General features: G+C 39.6%; 2 protein-coding genes across 2 annotated transcripts; one reads left to right on the top strand and one right to left on the bottom strand.

The window, feature by feature from the left end:
- LOC130880533 (olfactory receptor 52R1-like) lies at positions 1-960 on the bottom strand. Its single transcript, XM_057779612.1, has one exon. It carries the CDS (start codon positions 958-960, stop codon positions 1-3), a length of 960 nt encoding a protein of 319 aa, XP_057635595.1.
- A 15,670-nt stretch (positions 961-16,630) lies between these two features.
- On the top strand, positions 16,631-17,587 carry LOC130879984 (olfactory receptor 51F2). Its single transcript, XM_057778795.1, has one exon. It carries the CDS (start codon positions 16,631-16,633, stop codon positions 17,585-17,587), a length of 957 nt encoding a protein of 318 aa, XP_057634778.1.

Below are 17,587 nucleotides of genomic sequence, written 5' to 3'. Positions count from 1 at the left end.
TCAAGGATCTTTTCTACAACACCCTCGGGTAACCCTGTCCCTGATCTGTTTGGTTCTGACTCCATAGATGATGGGATTGAGCATGGGAGGAACCAGCAGGTAGACATTAGCAAACATGATGTGCACAACACGGGGTACATGGTGGCCAAAGCGGTGGGTAAGGAAGGTGAAAAGGGCTGGAATATATAAGGTTAAGCTTACACCAATATGAGAAGCACATGTACCAAAAGCTTTGAGGCGGGCTTCACCTGAGGGCAACCTCAGCACAGCTCTCAGAATCATCACATAAGATACACTGATGACAATTAAATCAAAGCTAGCCACAGAGAAAGCCACAAAGAGCCCATATCCACGATTGATTTTGGTATCAGCACACACCAACTTGAGCACAGCCATGTGCTCACAGTAGGACTGGGGAATGACCTTGCTGGGACAGAAGGGCATCCTGGAGATCATGAAGCAGAAAGGGCTCACCCACAGCAGCCCTCTGACCATCACAGCTGTCCCCAGTTTGATGACTACAGATGTGGTCAGGATGCTGGAATGTCGGAGTGGGAAGCAGATGGCCACGTAATGGTCCAAGGCCATAGCCATGAGCACCCCAGACTCCACAGAAGAAAAGGTATGTATGAAGAACACCTGAATGAGGCAGGCATGGTATTCAATCTTATGGTCATGAAACCAGAGTATGGCCAGCATTTTAGGTTGTGTGGAGGAGGATAGGACCAGGTCAGTGGTAGCCAGCATGGCCAGGAAGAGATACATGGGCCCATGTAGTGTGTGGTCTATCCGGATTATGTGTAGGATGGTGACATTTCCAGTCACTGCCACAATATACATGACACAGAATGGAAAGGCAACCCAAAATTGATAATTCTCCAGCCCTGGGATTCCAAGCAAGATGAAGAACGTAGAATGAGAAGAGCTGTTCCTGGAATCCTGCACAAGAGAATGGGTCATCTTTCCTCTGTAGTGACGTTCATCTGCTTTCTGAGGACAATAACATCCAAGAATGATTATTTGCACTTGTGTAAAACTGCAATTTATTTCACAACAGATTGTAGTAAAATCATCTTTTACAACAAAATAATATTTTGGAACATAAAATGATGCTACTTAATATTTTATTAGTACTTGTAATAGTCAAAATATTACAACATGGTAGGATCAGGGGAAATTATTTTCTAAAGAAAAAATATTTTCTTCGAAGTAGAATCTGTGAAGGGCAAATTACTGTGAAAAATTAGCTATAATAACCATTGCCATTTTCTAGTTAACAAATTACTTGGTCAACATTTCACACAGTTCCATTTCTCTCCACGTTGGGTCATTTCAACATCATTAGCTCAAGGCAGGAAGGGAACATAGATTAAAGGACCATAGTAATTTATTCTTGTACTATCTTTGGTTATTTAAGATAGTAATCATCTTGGTTCTAGCCTGAAGAAAAAGATGGACCATCTGTGTGTTTGCAATTATATGTATTATCTTCAATTAAAATCATAAAACATGAATATATTGTTTGTGTTATGATTTATTTGCTCTTTAAATCAGTGTCTTTTTCTGTTACAGTATAAAAGTAGGCATGGGTCACGTGTTAGTGCATGTCTGCTTCTATATTCTAACCTGGATTTGCTTATACAAACTGCAACCTGAGTTTGATTTGTTGACTGTACTTTATTCAGGGATATCCTGGATGGTAAATAATTCATGAAAATGGCTTTGAACCTGTCACTCAGCCCAGCTCCTCTGTTCTTGATGATGAGAAGTTGGGTACAAGTATGGCGAGGGAAGTATCTAATAAAGGCCATTATTCAGATGTTATAGACCCATTGGCTGATTCCCATTAAAAATATTCCCAACTAGAACTTTCCTTAACCAGAATCCCTTGACCCCTGTTTGAGCTATGTTTATTAGTGTTATGGCTGTTTATCATACTAGAAGTTATAGAGAACTTTTTGAGTGCCAATTTTTACATGTTCTTGCTTAATTAATGTTGCTTGTTTTTTTGAGGTCTGAGCTCTCTAAGAAACACAACTTGTGACAAAAAAAAAAAACCCTGTAAGACATAGGTGACAAGCGATTTGGTTCTTATTCAACATGTCTTCTCTTAGTCTTTGCTGCCGTGTGTTTTGGCTTGAGAACCTCAGTTTTCACCTCTTTCTTAATGGGAACCTGATGAGAAGAGCATCCTTATAGGTTCCCTTAACAAATACTTGCAAACTAACAAATATTTTATAGACTTTGAGGATCCTGAATGGGGTTCTTCAAGATTTCAATCAGGCCTCATATCTTTATTTACACCCTTCATTTATAATGATCTGATGTTGAGGGGGCTCAGATTTTATCAGTCTCTTCTAGACCAGAAAGCTAATCAACCTTCTAGCTAATAATCATGAGATATACCGAAAAAAAATACTTCTTTGAAATCTCCAGTGGCAATTAGATACTCACATTATCTGGAACTGAGGGTCTCTGCTTTGCTTCCTTTTACTAGATTCAATCTGCTCAAATAGTACCATATTTTCTGTTTAAACAGGAGGGTACATATTTACCTGCCCCTGGCCACAATATGTCACTCTCATTTGGTGGGAACGGTCATCAGGATTAAGAGTGATTTGAGAAAGCATACTTAGATCATCTTCATTGTCGTCCCCAGGTGCTGGACTACATAGATGCTGGCTGAAGCTTTAGCTTTCCAGCGTGCTAGTTCCTGCTGATTAACTGTGGAGGAGGGATTGTTGGATTTTGAGACCCTTTACTAAAGCTCCTTTAAATTGTTTGTTTCTAAATTATGAAAAACGTCTGTGTCATCATTTACCATGAGGAACAGTAAGAGCCCAGAGTCATTAAATAATCTGTCAATGATCACATACAAAATTGTTGTCAGAGTACATGACTCTTGGACCAGGGCTTTTAGAAGCATACAATACTGTCTTTGTTGGTAATGAGTAGTTGAGAATCCTGCTCCAGGTGGGTCAGGAAAATTGTTAACCTGTTATGACTACTGTTCATAAACAGGGTGCTTAGACAATATACTGAATTAGAGAATTTGAATTTAGGATTGTTGCTACTTCCCTGGACTAGGTTGGACTTTCAGTGTCTTTGACAATGTATTGCTTTCTCTTAGATCTTTCCTCTCTCCCTCCCTCCCTCCCTCCCTCCCTCCCTCCCTCCCTCCCTCCCTCCCTCCTTCCCTTCCTTCTTTCCTCTATCTACCCTCTATCTCCACAGGGTCTAAATATATAGTAGGTAGCCTAGTTGCCTTATAATCCAGAATACTAGGATTTTCTGATTGTACAGCCATTGATTTGAGATAACATTCTTATTGGCTTTTTCTACTATTCTTGGTAGGGGACTCACTTATTTTACATAGTTTGGAAGTGGGACACCCCCCATGTTGCATGGCTAAATCCAGTTTTCCTCTTCTGGTCTCTCTAAATTATTTTTTCTCAGACCCAGAACACTCATGTCAAGAGACAGGTCTCAGTCTTTCATAATCTAATCTCTTTGGTCTGACTTTATGCTCTCAGTGTTCACTTTTTTGAGAAACAACAGAATAACAAAAATCACCCAAGAGCTACCCTTGAAATGGGAAATGTGGCCTCATCCTGTGTCTGTTTTCTCCACGAACTTTTCCTTCATGTGCCATGGAATCTATTGTCCTGACATTTGGAAAATTTCTCCTGTTTCCATTTCATTCTTAGTAACTGAGCACATGAAGATTTATGAATACAAGCTATGTTTAATGGACAGGAAGTTTGTTGATCCTTGGTTATTTTTGCTGCATATGAAATGATTTCATTATGAAGAGAACAGTTTATCATCTGCTTTGTTTGAAAGATGTGGTTGAGCATTCCTTAGAAAAGTGGAAAAGGACATATAATTTTTCTCTTTCTCAATATTCATTGCTCCTCTACTCCTTTAAAATATATATTTTTCTATTTTTACCGGAAACAACTATTACTTGCATACTATATAATACTATACAATATATTCTGAAATAAAGTTATATACTTTTAAAACATTAGTGAAAGGGTGGTGAAAATTTGATTCTGATTGTGGAATATCTGAACCTAAGTGTAGAACATGGAGGTTCAGAATCAGTCTGCTGCTGGAGAGCTTCTGTCTGGAGGGCATCTTCCTACCTTTCTAGGTCTGACACAGTGGAAGCCATAATTCTTCTTCCCATCTCAAAGGGTGGCTCGGTGGACTTGGATCTCTAGATGAGGTGTTCCCATCAACTCAGAAGTTTAAATATGGTACATGACTTTGCCTTCTACATTCTTGAAGAATCCACATCTCCCACTGATTTTTGAGAAGGTGAAAGGAAAAACTCTCATAGAGATCTGGTTTCTCTTTGAACAAGCTGACTATAACTAAAGAAGTTCTGACAAGCACCTGGGATTCAGTCTTGGGTAGAGACCTCAGGTTGGGGTCTATTTAAAGAACTGTGCGTTCTGTCTGTTCCCCCAAGCACTAGTTCTTTCCTTCTTTCTAAATTCACTGCCTCATATTCACAGTAACTACAATGACTCCCTCTGAGACTAGAAGCTAAAGCTGGAAGCATTAACCCCTAACTTTCCTCTCTTGTCTGTGTACAGAAATACAAAGACATGATTAAAGAATCTACAAGTAGCTGTGTTGTTGGGATTGCATAAATTATCTTATGTTTATAATTACATTTTCTTTTAAAGTATTTATAGCTCACATTTTAGACATATTCTGTGCAATATGGCAGCTCACTTATCCTTCACATATGTTTATGCATGACTATGAGAGGTAGCCTATAAACATGAAAGGCATTGGTATGGATATGTGCATATGTGTATATATGTGAAGTGAATGAAATTTATGCCCTGGCAATGCTAAAACGTGCATGGGAAGTTCATGCATATACGTGAAAGTGTTGATAATTATTTAAGTATATATAATTAATGTAGTTCCCTCATTCAATGGCTTCGTGGTTACTGAATGCACAGGGTTTGTGTAAGTAAATGCCTAATTACATTTCTAATAGTGTAAAATAATATATCATGATACATACTTAAAATGGATCTAAGTTTATGGTATTATTTTAAAATAAGACTAAAATGATTATGGTGGTTAGATAAGACTCTAGTGGAGTATGATAAATTCCTAGTCCAAGATGACTGAAGTCCTTATCTAAACACAAAACTACACACACACACACATACACACATACACACATGTTTTGTGAACAAAAAGGCAGAGATCAAGGTGTTGCCCTATAAATACAGGTTTACAACAAACTATCAGAATACTGGAAGAGAAGAACATAAGAGATTCTCCTACAAAACCAAGAAAAATGAAGCACATCTAGTAACATATTGATAATGGACTGGAGGCCTTTGGTCTATGACAAAGGGATTTCTTCGATTAGGTCACTAAGCTCGTAAGTCTTTATCAGAAAGAGCCTAGAATAATGATTGTGTCAATACCTTTATATAGATTTTTAAACATTAAAGAAATTTTATTGACATAATTTCTTTATTGATTCTTTTGGAATTTTATAACATGCACACCAATTCTGCACATTTTCCAGTCCCTCCATATCTGCCCTTCATCCTGGCATCACCCCCACCCCCCAAAAAACAAAGAAAATTAAAATTAAAACCAAACTAACCAAACAAACTAACAAAACCCTCAAAACACTTTACTCCTTTCTTTCCTGCCTCTCCAGCTGCTCTTCATTCACAATAATGACATTGGGAACTGCAATCTGCCATACAATACACCCCTTGCCTATCAGTTTTACTTGCAAATGTTCATTGCAATGAATCATTGGTCTGATTCAAGGTCTCTTGTTTCTGGTACATCATCATCACTGGACCATCACTGAAACTGCTCTTAGCTATTCCATGGCTGCCTTGAGTCGGGGCGGAGCTCCTGTGGAGCAGAAGCGGTTCCTTCACATGTTCCAGTAGGTCATAGATAGGGTAGCTATTAGGGTGGGTCAACCCACGGCCTTAGATGTGGGCCTGGATAATCAGCTGAGTTGGTCAGACCTGTGTGCCAGGGCTGCCTCTTCAGGTGCTGGGCAGAGTCAGCTCTTGTATGTCCATGCCCATGAGAGGGGCAGTGCCATCTCATAGAATACAGGGGCCCAGCTCTGCCATGAGAGTTGGGGTCAGCTCTCTTGCTTCAGTGACCAGTGAAGGCAGGACCAGCTTTCCCAGGGCCAACAAAGGGCAGGCCTGACTCAGTTTGGCCCCTGATATTTCACGAAGTGTGGTTCTTAGGACCCTCTGTGGTAACATGAGACATGGACATCAACACAGACCCCTAGCTGCTGCAGGGCCACGGACACAAACATGGCCCTCGGCACCACTTCAGACTCAGACGTCATCATGGCCCCAGGGTGCCAATGCAGGTCACCCACATTGGCATGGCCCCAACAGCAGCAGGGTCCTTAGACACTGGCATGACTACAGGTGGTGGTCCAGAGTGGGACGTTGACATATTTTTTGATGACAATATGGGCCATGAATGTTAAACACAGACCCTGGTTGCTGCGTGGACCCAAACATGGTCTTCAACGACAACCTGAGACTGGAGATCACCATGGCCCCGGGTGGCAGCACAGGGCACCCAGACCAACATGGCACATCTGCAGCATGGTTCTTGGACACCAACATGGCCTGGGGAGGCAGACCAGACTCTGGGCATCTCCATGGCCTTTGGTGGTAACATGAGCCCAAAACATTAACTCAGACCCTGATTGCGGTAGGGCCCTGAATCCGTGCATGGCTCTCAGCTGCAGTTCTGTCCTGGATATCACCATGGCTCTGGCTGGGTGAAGGTCACTTAAATAGGCAAGGCCCTGTGCTGGCACAGCCCTACTTCTCCTGCATGGCCACAGGTAGCAACCCAGATGCTGGATGAGCATCCTTGTGGCCTTTGAAGGCAACATGGGTCACAGAAGTCAATACAGACCCGGGCTGTGGTGGGAACCAGGTAGGCCATTAGTAGCAGCATGGGCCCATACTTTACCATGTCCCTGGGTGGCAGGCTGTCTACCCATACCAGCCTGTGCCCCACCGCCTTTGCTTCATGCATTCTACCTCTTTCCACAGCACACGAACCATTCCATTTGCCTTTCTCTCCCATTGCTCTACTACACACTTGCTTATCATAAGCACACTCTCCTACCTGGGACTACATGTCACTGGGTGGACCCAGGCTGGCCAACGGGTGGCTTCCATCCACCTGAGCCAAGCAGCATTAAGCAGGCCTATTCTTTATATTTATTTTGATGAAGCTTAGCATACAAATAATAGTATGAAGTCATAGCATTGTTTATCAATGCCCTTACATCATAACATGAATTTTAGTCATTTTAATGTCCATTCTCCTACCCCTCTCTCCCTCTTACACTGGAGGACTTCACGCATCTCTTCCTACTTTCGTATGTCTTGATCGGTGGCCCCACTGGGATTAGTAAGTCCTTCCTAGGTGTAGGTGAGAGGTAGCAGTGGAACAAGGGCACTTTATTTGTGGTACACCACTGGAGAAAATGGCACTCATCCCCTAACAACCAGTAATTATCAATAACTCTTGGGAGGGGGTGTGGTCTCATGAGTTTCTTCACTAACCATGAAACATCTAAACTGATAGAATTTTAGGTGTTGCTTTTTATTTTCCTTACATTTGAGTTTATAATAGAATTAATTTTTCTTTCCTTTCCCCCTACAAACATCCCATACACCCCTGCTGCTCTCATTCACCATCTCTCTTTCAAGTTCATGGACTGCTTTTTCTTTCTCTTTCTTTTTCTTTTTTTCAAGACAGGGTTTCTCTGTGTAGCTTTGGAGCCTGTCCTGGAACTAGCTCTTGTAGACCAGGCTGGTCTCGAACTTGTAGAGATCTGCCTGCCTCTGCCTCTTTCTTGAGTGCTGGGATTAAAGGCGTGCACTACCACTACCTGGCCTCGTGCTACCATTGCCTGGCCTAGACTTTTTTTTTCCTCTTATTAATGTTACTGAATGCACAAGTATATTTGTATAGACATATACATTCCTAGATAAAATATAATCAGTCTGTATAATGTTATGTGTATGTTTTCAAGGTTGATGCTTGGTATTGGATAACCAGTTGCTATTCTTTTCCCTGGGGAAAACTACTTTTACGTCTCTCAGTGTTGCTTGTTTGCCTACAGTTCTTTGTTAGGGATGAGATCGCATGGGCTCCCCCTGTCCACTTCGGCTGTCTATTGTTGTTCTTTTCAGCTTATGTTTGGCCGTCGTGATGGGAAGACTTTATGGGTGCAGCTTCTCACATTACCAGGAGACACAGTCTCACAGCTAACTCTGATCCTCTGGCTCCCTTCTTTCTCTTCTGCATTGCTTCCTGAGACTTAAGTATGAGAGTTAATTTTTTTTGGTATGTGTATCCATTAGCACTGGGTCCTCAACTTTTAATCTTATTAGTGAAGCATAATTTTAATGAGATTTTTTTTTCTAGACAGAAATTATCACATAATTTCTCAAGTGTCCCATATATCTTATGATTGATCTTATATTTGTGGTAGGAGGTGATTTTATTTTTAAAAATGATAAAGTGAAAATTTCCTCAGTGTGAAATTAATTGATTATAAATAGAGGAGACAATGCAGTTAATAGATACTGCAATAGTGTTAGAAATGCTGAAAACATGTATTAAAGAATGTACCACAACTTTTATCTAAATATTAAAAATTTATATGAGACAAAAAAATAAACATAAAAACATAGAACTAAAGTTGAAACTATTGCTCAAAGCAATAATGGTGTGCATATGTTTTTGGACCCTGTAGAAAGAGAAGAATTCCCCTTTCTAAAGATTTATTTTCTCATAATGTACTTCTGGCTGCAATTTCTCCCCCCTCTATTTATCTCAGTTCTTCTACCACCTCCTCTCTCTCCCAAACACACTCCTCTTCCATTTCCCTTCAGAAAAGAGCAAGCTTTTCTGGGATATCAGCTCATCATGGCATAACTGTGGACAGAGTTTCTCTGTTTCCTGACAGTTGTTCCCAAATAACCACAAAGAGGCTTATTATTAGTTACAAATTCTTGCTCAATAGCTCAGACTTATTACTAAATAGCTCTTATAATTCAAATTAAACAAATTTTTATCTAAGTTCTACCAGGCATCTCATGGCTTATTCCCTCATTTTGTACACATCCTGCTTCCTCTATGTCTGATTTGAGGCCTTTCAGACTCTACTCTTCTTCCCAACATTCTTTCTGCCATGAAAATCCTGCCTAGCTCTCAGTCAATCAGCTTTTTATTAACAATGAGGACAACACATTTTCACAGTGTGTGGAAGGATTTTTCCACAGCAGAAATGAATAGAAACTGATTTTTGTCAATTTAAAGGAAGGTTTTTTTTTTAAAAAAACTTTAACATATTAAAATTATATACAAAAACCAGTTATCAAGTACAGTTGCAATATCCAGTCCATTTGTGTTTGACAAAATTTGAGAAGTCTATTATTTATCTTATCTATGTGAATCTAAAGTCTTAAACCCAATTTATTTTTGTAACCAGAGTTTTCCTGTTCTGCTACTCTCAAATAATAACTCAGATGCTTAATATTAATTACAAATGCTTGGTCAATAGCTCAGGCTTATTACTAACTAGCTCTTATATTTTAAGTTATGATGTAACTTATTTATGATCTGGCACATGATGGTACCTTTATTAGCATGGCAAGTTTATCTCCTGCTCTCTCTATATCTAGATCACAACTCCAAACTCCACTTTTCTTTCTCCCAGCATTCTCAGTTTGGTTTTCTTGCCCATTCATATCCTTTTCAGCTACTGGCCAGTCACTTTATTAATTAACAAGAATAATACATATTCACAGTGTACAGAAAGATTATTTTACAAGTTACAATAAGACTGGGCACATAAGGCTGCATGAGACAACACACTCCCAAGAACAGGTGATACTCCCACTCCCATTGTTAGAGGAGTCCCACAAAAAAATACCAAGCTAACAAATATATTTGCAGAGGACATAGAACAGACCCATGCTGGCTTTATGACTGTGACTTCAGTTTCTGTGAGCCCATGTGGGCCTTGCTTAGTTGATTCTGTGGGCCATGTTCTCTTTATGTCCTTGACCCCTCTGGCTCTTACAAATCTATTCCCCCTCTTTTGAGAGGATTCCTGAGCTCTGAGGGGGAGGAACCCTGTTGAGATCTCCAATTTGGGCTCTCTCTGCCTCATGTTTGGCTGTGGATCTCTGCATCTGCTCCCACTAGCTGCCTGAGGCAGGTTCTCTGAAAGAAATTCTTTAGAATACAAAAGGCACTAACTATGACAAGGAAAAATAGAACCAACAATGGACTTAATCAAGAAAAAATGTTCAATTATAAAAATGAAAATGCAAAACATGGTGAGACTATTCATAATGAAATTATCTGACAGAGAATGCCTCATGATCCATTCTTAGCAAAGAAGAAAACTTATTAAAGGCATTAGCAACTTGTTTAAACAAGAATTTCATAAAGAGAGATAGGTGAAAGGCCACTTTGGAGATGAAAATATGCACAACACTCTTACTCACTAGAAAAATAAAAACAAATTAAAATGAGATATCAATGTACATCTTTAATGTGCATAAAAATCTGCCAGTCATGGGTTTTGATCCTACTGCATGTACTGGCTTTGTGGGAGCCTAGGCAGTTTGGATGCTCACCTTACTAAACCTAGAAGGAGGTGGGAGGTCCTTGGACTTCCCAAAGGGCAGGGAACCCTGACTGCTCTTCGGGCTGATGAGGGAGGGGAACTTGATTGGGGGAGGGGGAGGGAAATGAGAGGCGGTGGTGGGGAGGAGGCAGAAATCTTAAATAAATAAATAAATAAATAAAAATCTGCTGGTCGCAGACTAAGCCTATTATTTTTAAATTTTCTCAAGTGAACACCCACATGGAGAAGAAGACCTGAGATAGACATATGACTGGATATAATATTGTGTAACATTTTAAATAACTTGTCTGAACATATTTGTGGCTTAATTTAATTTAGTGGCTAAGACTACTTGATCTGTAGTCATCAAGAGGGCCAGTAGTCATGTCCAATATATTGACACGAACTTAGAATATGCTCAGGTAAAATCATTTGTGGCATAGATTCTTATATTTTCAATCTAGGTATAAATATAACAAAAAAATAGAGGGCTTATAATAGCAAGAATGCAGTGTAGTTTTCCTCTGAAACACATTAAAATCTGGAGCAGATGCTGCAATGAATAGACAAGACTTCAATACTTTGAACTCATGATAAGTAGTAGAAGTGCATGGACTCAGAGACCTCCCAGTGTACATACAGGAGTGAAACTGGTGTGGCATGAAATCTGCAGTGTGTTACCGTCTTGCATATGGTGTGACCTCAGAGCTGGAGAGATGTCAGAAACTCAGAACACAGTCTCCACTTCTGACCCCGAATCATGTTTTTTTATATTAACAAGATATAGACATTGATATTCAAATCATGATTTTCAAAGATTTAACTTTTTATAAACTAATAGTCATAAATAATGATGTAATGAAGAAAGCTTATCCTTTTGTAGCTACAATTTGAATTTCTAAGAAAAAATTTGCTTCAGGAAAACATGGTCTAAAATAAATTAAAATTTACATAACAATGAACAACTGAGCCACTGTTAAGAGAGTTAGCTTTCTTCTCATTGCTGGATGACTTGAGTCATTCTTTCGTAGACACAAGGTTAATTCTGTTTTATCATTATTGTATATTTAAAATTCATTTTTCTAAAGAAGGGTCTTCTGTAACCCACACTGTCCTTGGATTGAGTGTGTAACCAAGGATGGACTCAGACCCTAATTCCCTTGACTTCTCCCAAGAGACTAGGTTACAAGTGGGCATGACATGCTGAACCTCTGTAGCCACTGAAATTTAATTGTATTCCAGTCAGAAGTTAATTACTTTTCAAACTTGAATAACTTAAACACAAACATGGAGTAGTAATTATGAACATATGTATTAGTTTGTGTGTATTGTTGAGAAAAGCATTATGGTACAGTAGTTCAATTTGAATAAGAATAGGAAAGGGAAGGAGGGAAGTTCTCGACATTTATCAAAAATTATAATCTACAGATAATGGGAAAGGACAGAACATTTATATTTAAACATATTATGAAGATAGCAAATGAGAGGCAGAAGTAAATAGGCATTTTTGACCCGCTTAGTGCAGTGTGAGTAGCCTCCTGGGTAATTCTCCTTGTCAACCCTCTTTGGAGTCCCATGGGATATTTGGCAGCAGGCTTGAAGAATATGCTGGGATATTTCTTAGAGGGTCAGGTCCGTGAAGCGATAGAGCAACCAGTACATACGTGTGGGAAGCGCAACAGTCCTTGTGTTGGTAAAACACCAGGGGCAGGTAAGATACTAAGACCCTTACAATGAGGCCCATGAAGTAGACTGCTGAGGTCCAACTGGAGGGTGGGACAAAGGGACAGAACAAAGCAAGGAGGCACAGGAGTGGGAGGGATGTTTGGAGCATAAAGACCACAGTTGATAGGTGGAAGAGGACAACCTGTGGTGGTGCTGGAGCAGGCAAGTTTCTTTCCAGGAGACAACATCAGAGAAAGAGAAAGTCAACAATCACTGTGATTCAAGGCAGTCCTAAAAGTGACATTCACCATGTATTTTTGTTTTTCAGTTTTCATTCAGCTTTGGGATTGGACTCATTTCTGTATCTCTCTTTGCTTTGTCAGGAAGAACACTCTCCAGCAGGTTTAATTCTACATCAGTTCTAGTCTTGGCTGTAGAGTGTATTTAGCATGGTTTCTGTGCCTAACCCTCTCACCCTCAATTAGACAAAATTTAGTCTATTGCAAATTAGTGACCTATCTTCCCCAGATATTGGATTTATTTGATGCTCACCGAGATATAGCTTTATATTGTTTTTTTCATTTTCTCTGCCATTTCAGTGGCTGTATCAGTTTGATAACTGATGCTTCTTATGAAAATAGCTACTTTATAATATAGTTATGTAATTATACATGGAAATACTTTTATATATACTATTCCATCATTTTAAAGGTACATTTACTTAATTATATTGTTTTTATTAACTTTTACATTACTTTTCTGGATGAGTTTTTTTGGTTTTTTGCCCTTTTCTTTATTCCATTTTATTTTATTTTAGATAGGCTCTTTCCCTGTGTAGTTCTGGCTGCCCTGGCATTTGCTCTGTAGACCAGGCTGGACTTGAATTCAGGGATCCACATGCCTCTGCCTCCAGAGTGCTAGGATTAAAGGTGTGTGCCACCACAGCTGAGTTCTGGATGAGTTTTTTAAAAGTTCACCTAATATTGGATTTATTGTTAATGAGTTTATTTTAACATTTTATATCTATTGACTAGTCTTTTTGATGTCTACTTAATAGTTTCCTAGTTTTTTATGTTGACAACTTGAATATTTCTTTTCTAATAAATACATATTCACTAGGTTATCATTAGACTTTCATACTGATATGTAGTTTTCTTACGTTACCCAGTTTAAAAGATAATTTTCCTGAATCACTTTTTTTTCTGGTATCGATGAAATACTGCTTTGGGGGCATTCTATCTTTTTTTTTTTTTTTTTTTTTACTTATTTATTTATTTTTATTCTTTTTTAATTAAAATTTCCACCTGCTCCCCATTTCCAATTTCCCTCCCCTCCTCCCAAATATTGCCCTCCCCCCACTTCCCTCCCCTTATCCCCACTCCTCTTCTCCTCCCCCCACTCCATTCCCCCTCCCTCTCGATACTGAAGAGCAGTCCAAATTCCCTGCCCTGCGGGAAGACCAAGGTCCTTCTATCTACGTCCAGGAAGGTGAGCGTCCAAACAGGCTAAGCTCCCACAAAGCCAGTTCATGTATTAGGATCGAAACCTAGTGCCATTGTCTTTGGCTTCTCATCAGTCTTCATTGACCGCCATGCTCAGAGAGTCCGGAATCAACCCATGCTTATTCAGTCCCAGACCAGCTGGCCTTGGTGGGCTCCCAATAAATCAGTTCCACTGTCACAGTGGGTGGGTGCATCCCTCGTGGTCCTGATTTTTTGCTCATGTTCTCCCTCCTTCTGCTCCTCATTTGGACCTTAAGAGCTCAGACCGTTGCTCCAAATTGAGACTCTGTCTCTACCTCGATCCATCGCCAGATGAAGGTTCTAAGGTGATATGCAAGATATTCATCAGTATAGGATAGGGTCATTTCAGGTTCCCTCTCCTTAGTTGCCCAAGGTACCAGCTGGGGACATATTCCTGGACACCTGCGAACCCCTCAAGAGTCAAGTCTCTTGCCAACCCTAAGATGGCTCCCTTAGATAGGATATATACTTCGCTGCTCCCGTATCCATCCTTCCTATATCCCAACCATCCCAATCCTCCGAGCTCCTCCCATCCTCCCCTTCTCATATTTCTCATCCCATTTCCCCTTTGCCCCATGCCACCTCAAGATCCAGTAATACCACTATTGGGAATATACCCAAGAGATGCCACATCAAATGACAAAAGTATCTGTTCAACTATGTTCATAGCAGCATTGTTTGTAATAGCCAAAACCTGGAAACAACCTAGATGCCCTTCAATGGAGGAATGGATGAAGAAAGTGTGGAATATATACATATTAGAGTACTACTCAGCAGTAAAAAACAATGACTTCTCGAATTTTGCGTGCAAATGGATGGAAATAGAAAACACTATCCTGAGTGAGGTATCCCAGACTCAAAAAGAGGAACATGGGATGTACTCACTCATAATCGGTTTCTAGCCATAAAATAAAAGACATTAAGCATATAATGTGTGATCCTATAGAAGCTAAATAAGAAAGTGAACCCAAAGAAAATCATATAGTCATCCGCATGGAGAGGGGGAAGTAGACAAGATTCCAGGGGGCATTCTATCTTATACCAATATCCTAGTATTATCCTGAAAAAACAGAAAATTGTAATTTTTTGTAAGTTAACTTAGTAGTTTATGTTAAACTATATGAAAATTTATAAGAGACACTGTATTCAAGGAAAGCTGAGGTAGATACAGAAAGAAATATTAAAGTTTGAGTAGAAGTACTTTGATAATTGATTGGAAATGGTGCCAGTTAAATAAATGAAACACAACAGTAACATTTTTAAAAGCTGGGCCATTTCTGTGGAAATAATAATTTATAATTCTAGTGTATATAATATATTTATATGGAGATGAAAGCTAACGAGGGAAGTTATTAATTATGACAGAATGATAAAATCCATTGCATGTTAGTACTTCTATTTATGAGAAACCATGTAGATTTTACTCAAAGAACTTTTATTTTTATGTTTAGATTCTGGCAACCAGAATTGGTCTTTCAATATTTACTTGAATTTTTTCTTTCTGTAGATGAAATGGAAGTTGGGAAAATGGGCAGGGTACTTTTTTAATGCCTTGACAATAGGCAGAGAATTGATATCAGAAAAAATGTAGGCAAAGCTGCAACATGGGTTTTATTGGGAGAAAACAAAAGCAAAACAAAAAGGAAGAAGAACTCTATTGTCTTGAAATAGCCAATAGAGACTAGTTTCCTCAGAGGATGGGGAGAGAAATTTTCTATGAAGAATCTTTAAGAGTACACACTAAAAATTTGCTGGTCACTAAAATGAGCCTCTGGATTCATTGGCTTCTGTTGAAAGCGTAGCTTGAATCTCTTGGCACAAGATGGAGCATCAATACTGAGGTCACTTCCCAGGAAAACTAGAGTTCCACACCTGCACAACTTATCTGGAGTTGTATTTGGCACATATAAGTCTCCACCTAAGGAAGCATAGTGACTGCAGTGTGTCTCTAGAAAGGTACCTATTTGGAAAGAGTTCATCAGTAGCTTTGTCATCTCAGATGGTAGATAGACTCCTCCCATGCATTTCTGACATATAAGGAGTGGAAGGCATTAGTATCAGAATGAGAAAGTTCATCCATTCTCTTGCCTAATTGTATACTTTGAGGAGACTTACTTAGTTCACCACCCTTTATATATGTATGAGAGAGGGAGAGGAGAAATTTTACTTCACTGAACAGTTATGATGATTGGATGAATACAGATAATAAAACAATAGCCTCTTCCACTTTGTGTATGTTCTGGGGACAATACTTCCCTGGATTTCAAAAATATACTGTATCAATATTTTATAACACAGTGTTTAATTTACCATGTTAAAAATAAGGTCAAGGATGTCTTTCTCCCTTCCTCCTTCTCTTCCCTTACCTTCTTCTTCCCCATTTCTTCCTCTTTCTCTTCTCTTCTTTTGTCTGTCTTTCCTTATATTTTGCTGTTATACCTTTTTTCTCTATTTCTTATTTTTCTCTAAGTATTGTTTTGTTCTCAAGAGTCAGGCAGAGATTTGTCAAGGTAGTAGTGCAATTATTTAATGATTCAATTTCTGAGATATAATTGCTTCATCTGCAAAATACATGTGCTGGGAGAGAAGCCTACAGTTCCAGGATATCAGTAAATATAAAGATTATTTAATAATTAGTCAATATTTAATATTGACTAAGCACCAGAGAGATATTTATGTGATAAGCTGTACATGAATTGTTACATCCACTTATCTAATTACCCTTCTCTTCCCAGCCTCCACTATGCTCATCCTCAATAATACCAATTCCCAGCCTCCAACATTTCTCCTCACTGGTATCCTGGGTCCGAGAGCAGCTCAGGTCTGGATCTCCATTCCCTTTTGTCTCCTGTATGTAATTGCCCTCTTTGGGAACAGCATGATCCTGCTGGTGATCCTTCACGAGCACAGCCTTCATGAGCCGATGTACTATTTCCTCTCTATACTCTCAGTCACAGACCTAAGCCTGTCTCTCTGCACACTTTCCACTACACTTGGTGTCCTCTGGTTTGATGCTCGAGAGATCAACTTAAATGCTTGCATTGCCCAGATGTTCTTTCTCCATGGGTTTACTTTCATGGAGTCTGGGGTTCTTCTGGCCATGGCCTTTGATCGTTTTGTGGCCATCTGTGATCCGCTAAGATACACCACCATTCTTACCAATGCCAGGATTGCACAGTTTGGCATAACCGTACTGATAAGGAATGTTGCTGTCATGTTGCCAGTCGTGCTCTTTGTCAAGAGGCTGTCCTTCTGCAGATCGTTGGTTCTTTCACACTCTTACTGCTACCATGTTGATCTTATTCAGCTCTCATGTACAGACAACAGAATCAATAGCATTCTTGGTCTGTTTGCATTGTTCTCCACTACAGGGTTTGACTGCCCTTGTATCTTGTTCTCCTACGTACTGATCATTCGATCTGTGCTCAGCATTGCTTCCTCAGATGAGAGACAAAAAGCCTTCAATACGTGCATATCCCACATCAGTGCTGTTGCCATCTTCTACATCCCTCTCATCAGCTTGTCTCTCATACACCGCTATGGCCATTCAGCACCTGCCTTTGTCCACACCATCATGGCCAATGTCTTCCTGCTCGTCCCTCCTGTGCTCAACCCTATCATTTACAGTGTGAAGACAAAGCAGATTCGAAAGGCTATTATCAAATTTTACCTCAGAAACAAAGCCAAATGTAAACAATAA

The sequence above is a fragment of the Chionomys nivalis genome, chromosome 8, assembly GCF_950005125.1.
Source record: "Chionomys nivalis chromosome 8, mChiNiv1.1, whole genome shotgun sequence".
In the NCBI taxonomy this organism is placed as follows: Eukaryota; Metazoa; Chordata; class Mammalia; order Rodentia; family Cricetidae; genus Chionomys; species Chionomys nivalis.
This window is presented reverse-complemented; position numbering and strand designations above follow the sequence as displayed.